Genomic DNA, 5,808 nt, shown 5'->3' with positions numbered 1-5,808 from the left:
AGAGGGTCCATCACCGGTACACAGCATGCTGCAGCCCCCTGCGCCCAGGAGACGCGGCAGGTGGCACCCAGGACAGGGCTCCCAGAGTGCCCACTGCACACCCGGGTCCTCCCGAAGACCAGCGGCACTTCCGACTCCCACTTGCACTGTTGTCCCCAGGAACAACCACGGCCATCTCCACCTGGGGTGGGCTTTATTACCACTGAGACGACGACGTGCACGGGGAGGAGACCGTCACAGCAGGCGGGCACATGCCAGAAGTCCTCCCGCTGAGCGCCAACGACTGTCCTCTGGGCACACGGAGGACCCCCCCCACCCAGGGGCAGCGGCGCCCGAGGGGCGGGAGGCTGGGCCATCTAGGAGGGCCCCACACAGCAGGCACCCCCAGTAAGGTCTCTCTACACACGCCTCCGTGACACAATCCCACACGGTTAGTGTCTTAAATACATGTGTGTGTGTGTATGTATATATATATATATTTTATCTGAACTGTGTCAGTTGTTAAACATAAAACTGACCACTTCTCTGTACATCAACTTCACAGTAACTGTTTGCAGAAGACAATGAATCCAGTGTTGATAACTCAGGACAGGCTGGCTTCCTGCCCCAGGAAAATAAATTTCTTCCCCAGTGGAAACCCCGTGGGGAAAACCAAGGCTGAGGCTTCATCTCCCCACTGCCCGCTGGGGCGGGGGCTCGGATGCTGGTCCGGCTCGGGCCCCGCCTTTGCTGGACACAGATGCCCACACAGGCAGACTCTCTGTCTCACACCGCACACACACTCACACACACACACTCACACATGGAAATCCGATCATGGAGCACGTTACCCATGCGTGCGGTCCCACCAGCCCTTCGAGAGGTGCAGGGCCGGGAGCCAGGACACTCAGAAGCAGGGTCCCCTTCCCCCGGTTCTCTCTCTGGTCCACAGGCCAGCTTGCCCACACACCAGGAGGGCTGAGGGCCTGCTGGGGGATGGCCCCCGCCTGCCCACCTGCTGCAAAAGCCAACAGACTTCTCACTCCAGATCAGGCAAACGAATAAATACGACATCAAGTGTTGTCAGGAGCCGAGCAATAATTTAAAACTTGAACTCGGACCTCAGCACCACTTCCGGTCACAGCAGAAAGAGCCCACGCTCTGGGGAAACCAGGAGTCTGGGCGGCTCTGCCGCCTTCAAGACCCCCAGAACCTGGGGCGGCCCCACCTCTGCCCACCCACTGGGACCCAGCAGCGAGACCTGCCCAGGGAGCAGGCAGACGAGGCGGAGTGCCTCCACCAAGCACAAAATCAGCAGCCTTCTGTGTTTTAGGAGCATCAGCCTCTGCAAGCGGTGTGTGGGGTCCTGTGGCCGCTGCCTGGAGGCCACATGCCTTCCCCCGACCCTGCCCCGAGCAATGCCTGCTTTCACCCAGACGCCCCCCACTCCCCGTAGGGAAAGAAAACTCTGCCCACCCGGCTCTGATCCAAACTGCAGCCTTTGGTCCCCCTACAGCACTCTGGCAATGACCAGTAGCTCCAGGGAGACCACGATCAGGTGGAGAGATGACTTTCAGGGTCAGGCCTACCACTGACCAGGAATACTCCAGGCGGGGGGCTGCATTCCCAGCCCCCCTCGGCACCCCCCTGGGGAGGCCAGGAGGCACACTGGTCCCTGTGCTCAGGCAGGGGAGTGGCAGGGCCCAGCACCCACACACCAACATCTGGCAACCTCCAGAAGCTCCTGTATCTAGAGAAATGTTTCCAAACCCCACTCTCCGCCCTGCGTTGCGGTGTGGGCAGGATCAGAGCTCCGGAGGACCTGCCTCCCTCCCCAGCGCCCGCAACTCTGCAGCCCTCTGCCCCAGCTGGTTCTGCTGCTGCCATCCGGGTTCCTGCTGGGGCCGCACCCCTGGGACACCAGCTGTGCCCTGAGGGCCCTGCTGGCGCTCACTGTGCCCAGGGGCGCCCCGCAGGGGTTCCCACTGCCACCCGTCAGGAGTGGTCTGTTCCGTCCGAGCTCCCGTTGGGACTCACACTGACAGCATCTGTGAGTGGGCATCCTTCACCAAGCGCAGTGCCAGGCTCACAGGGTGCCCCCAAGCCTGCCCGTGGGGTGGTCAGGAAAGCCTGGGAGGAGGGTCAGCTGGCCTCCTCTCGCTGGGGAGGCTGGGCCCTTTGGGCCCTTCGGACCCTTCGGACACTCCTTGGGACAGGCTGGAGAGAGGAGCTCACAGACTGGACGGAGTTCAGTGTCTGGTCAGGGCCGGTCCAGGGACAAGAGTGAGCTGGCACGGAGGGCCAAGTCTGGAGGAGGGCTGTCCAAGTCTGGGGCCATTTTCCCAGGGCAGCAGGGTTCCTTCTGCTGGGCCGGCCCAGCCCTGGGGGCTTCTCCTGCTGAGCTCCGGGCGTCATGTCCCTCGGCCCCTCCGCGGCCCTCACACCCCCTCGGCCCCTCCGCGGCCCTCACGCTCCCTCGACCCCTCCGGCGGCCCCTCCGCGGCCCTCACACCAGCAGGGACTTGACCAGGCCACAGTGGAACTTGCGGACGTGGCGGTAGAGGTCCCCCGACTGCGTGAAGCGGCGCTCGCACCAGCGGCAAGCGTGCGGCTTCTCGCGTGTGTGCACCACGGCGTGGCGGCTCAGGTTGTGCGAATACTGGAAACTCTTGCCGCACTGCACACACGTGTAGGGCTTCTCGCCCGAGTGCGTGCGCTCGTGCCTCTTCAGCGTGTACGTGCAAGAGAAGGTCTTCCTGCAGAGCGGGCACGTGGGTGCCGCCCCGTCGGGTGAGAGCCGCGCGCGGCCGCCGTCCCGCTCGCGGAAGTGGGCGCTGAGGTGCGGCTGCAGCACGTGGGCGCCGGGGAACAGCTTGCCGCACAGCGGGCAGAGGCAGAGGCGCCCGCTCGGCCGCAACGCGGCCTGCAGCTCCCCCCGCTCCGCCTCGGGCCCCGGCGCCCCGCTGCCCACCCCGCCGACCGGCAGCGGCCCCAAGCCCCCGACCAGGGGCTCCGCCGCAGGAACACCGGGGGGCCGCAGGGGGCTGTGGGCGCTCCGAGGGCTGCTGCTGCCGTCCTCCCGCTCGGACTCCGAGTCTGGCTCCTCCTTCACCGCTGGCTGGGCCCCGGGCTGCTTCTGGCGGCAGGGGGCGGTCTGAAGGGCGCAGGGTGGGCGGACGGGCGGCCGCCTCGGGCCGGGCTTCAGCGACAGGTCCAGGGCCCCGTCTGATTCTCCAGGCGTCTGCCAGGGGAGAGGTCCCGGCGCGGGCGGAGGGCGGGTGGCCTTTGGCCCAGCGGGAGGGAGCCTGGCCTTCAGAGAGGCTGGACAGGGCGCGGGGGCCCAGGCAGACAGAGGGCCCGGAGGCCGAACCGGTGGCTCTGCCCCAGGGGCGGGCGTCTCCGGGGGCAGCGCGCGCTCCTTCTCGCGGAGCCTGTTCTTGCAGACCTTGACGATGTCGTACATGTGCAGGTAGCTGGCGGCGGCCAGGACGTCCTCGACCGGCAGGCTGCGCAGGTCCAAGCGGCCCTCATACATGAAGTCCAGCAGACGGCCGAAGGCAGGAGCCGTAACGATGTCGCCGTTGAGCCGCACCGTGTCGCGGCTGCCCGAGGGCTGGTCCCTGTAGAAGAGATGGAAGTAGACGCTGCACGCGGCCAGCACAGCGCGGTGGGCCGGGAAGCGCGCGTCGCCCACGAGCACGGTGCAGTCGCACAGGAAGCCCAGCTCGCGCTGCTGCCTCAGGCGGCCCAGCAGCCGCCCGCCGTGCTCCGGGAACTCCATGCCGCCGCGGTCATCACCTGGGCACAAACGGGACGCCCGTGAGCGCGCCTGGAGACGCCGCGGCCGCCACTCGCCCCCCAGGCGCCCGACCAGCCCTTCCCGAGTGCGGGCAGCGCGGGGAGAGGGGCGCGGGGCGCCGCGCGCGACTGCCCGCCCGGAGCAGCCCTGGGCACCTGCCCCGAGCAGGAAAAACTCGATCGAAAGTAAACAGGAGCTGCTCCGCCGCGGGGGCGGGTCCCGGGGCGCCAGCGGAGGGGGCCGGAGCCGCGCGAACCTGCGCGCGTCTGCGCCCCGGGCGCCCCTCCCCGCGCGGGCGCCCCTGAACTTCACTCTGGGGCGGCCGCCGGCCGCGTCCCCCGACGCCCGAGTCGCCGCGCCGCCGCCGCCGCCCCTGGTCCGCGCCTCCGCGCCGCCTCCAGCTGCCGCTCGGCCCGCCAGATGCTGCCGCCGCCGCCGCCGCGGGGCCCCATTTAAGGCAGCGCGACCGCGGGGAGCGGGCCGGCAGGCGGGGCGGGCAATGCCCGGCGCCCGCCCCCCGCGCTCACCTCCGCCACCCCGAGCTCCTCTCCGGCCGCTTCCCGCGCCGCGCGCCCTCCCCGGTGCCGCCCCGGCGCGTGCGGAGCTGCGGGCAGCGCGCCCCGGCGGGGAGGGCGCGGGGACGGGGAGGGCGCCGGGCGGGGCGCGCTCCAACTTGGCTGGCCCGGCAGCACTCGCCGCTTGCCCCGCCCCGGAGAGAGCGAAACTCGGGGCGGGGGCTGGAGGGGGCGGGCCGAGGCGACTTCCCGGAGCGGCGGAACCGCTGAGGTCACCCACGCCGCCCCTTCCCTGTCCGCCCCGCCCGGCCGGGCCCCGCGCGCCGCCATCTGGGGCGCTGGGGTGGGAGGGGACGCGGGACGCGGCGGGGGAGGGGGCTCTCTCGCGATACTTGCCGCTTCATCCTCGAGGTCCCCCCCATGGGGTCCCAACTGCGCCCGTCTGTTAAGAGACCCCTTCCGAGGACCAGCTCCTCTCCCAGCCGGCGCCAGCGCCAGTCTCCCGAAGGCGCAGCCGGGACGCGCCGCCACCTCGGGGGGTGCCCGCCCTGGGATGGAGGAGGGGGCGGGGGGAGTCGTATATATTCAGAAGATGACACCCCCTTTCGTTGAAAGCCTCGTACTGAATTTAATTTAGCTGGGCCCCTTTTCCAGACGCTTGGGCGGGTTCTCAGCCTTGGTATTCCAAAACTGGGCACTCTCATCCTCTCAGCAGACCCAGCGCAGCCTCTGATGGGAGCCAGGTGCACGGAGCTCTGAGCCTTGGGGACCGTGCCGGTCCCAGAAGGCATGATGGGGTGAGGGGACTATCGCGGTGATGGAGAGAGAGGGAACTGCACCCAAAGCCCAGAGCCCGGCCGGGGGCTGGGAGGGGGGACGGGGGAGTGCTCAGGGAGAGGTGACGCCTTGAAGGGGTTGAGCTGGCCTTTCAGGCGCAAGGCCACGTGAAGGTGTGAGGGACACCTAGGTCCTGGGTTAAGGAAGGAGCCTGAGAAAAACAGAGCAATGAGCTTGGAGAGGCTGGGACCCCCGGGGCGGGGGTGACTGTTGGCTGGCAGTCTTTTCCCAGCTGCCTTTACAGAGCAGGATGGAGGCGCTGTGGACCGCTGCTCAGCTATCCCAGCCGCCCTGTTGGTTTAGTGAGGCACTCTGATTATCACACTGGTTTTGGTTCGGAAGGCGCCAGGGCCACACAGCAGGCAGTCAGTTGTTGAACCAGGATCCAAGTCCGGCAGCGTCTCCTGCATTCTCACCTGCACAGCCCAGAACCCCGGGAGATAGAGGGTGGGCAGGGGTGGGGTTCAGCGCAGTAGAAAGGAGGCCTTGACTAGAAGCAGGGGTGGTGTCGGGGGTGCTGGATTACAAAGGCAGGACCCCCGCCAGCCAGGTACACAAGGGCAAAGAGGCAGCAAGACGCGGTGGGGAGCCCCCCAGCCATGCTCTTGGGAGGCCAGGACCCCTGGGCGGGGGGGTTCCTGGCTGTGAGATGAGGGTAGGGGTGGGGCTCCAGGGGTC

The 5,808-nt window shown here is 68.1% G+C and overlaps 1 protein-coding gene across 1 annotated transcript; it reads right to left on the bottom strand.

Annotated features, from left to right (window-relative positions):
* Nucleotides 1–2,443: 2,443 nt before the first annotated feature.
* Nucleotides 2,444–4,566, bottom strand: ZBTB42 (zinc finger and BTB domain containing 42). Its single transcript, XM_070358085.1, has 2 exons — nt 4,306–4,566; nt 2,444–3,777 (listed from the first exon to the last, which is right to left on the bottom strand). The coding sequence occupies exon 2, from the start codon at nt 3,758–3,760 to the stop codon at nt 2,486–2,488; it is 1,275 nt and encodes a 424-aa protein (XP_070214186.1). The 5' UTR covers nt 3,761–3,777; nt 4,306–4,566; the 3' UTR covers nt 2,444–2,485.
* Between the last annotated feature and the right edge of the window lie 1,242 nt (nt 4,567–5,808).

This window comes from Bos mutus, chromosome 21, assembly GCF_027580195.1.
Source record: "Bos mutus isolate GX-2022 chromosome 21, NWIPB_WYAK_1.1, whole genome shotgun sequence".
Taxonomy (NCBI): Eukaryota; Metazoa; Chordata; class Mammalia; order Artiodactyla; family Bovidae; genus Bos; species Bos mutus.
Note: the sequence above shows the minus strand (reverse complement) of the source record. Positions and strands in the feature narration are given on the sequence as shown.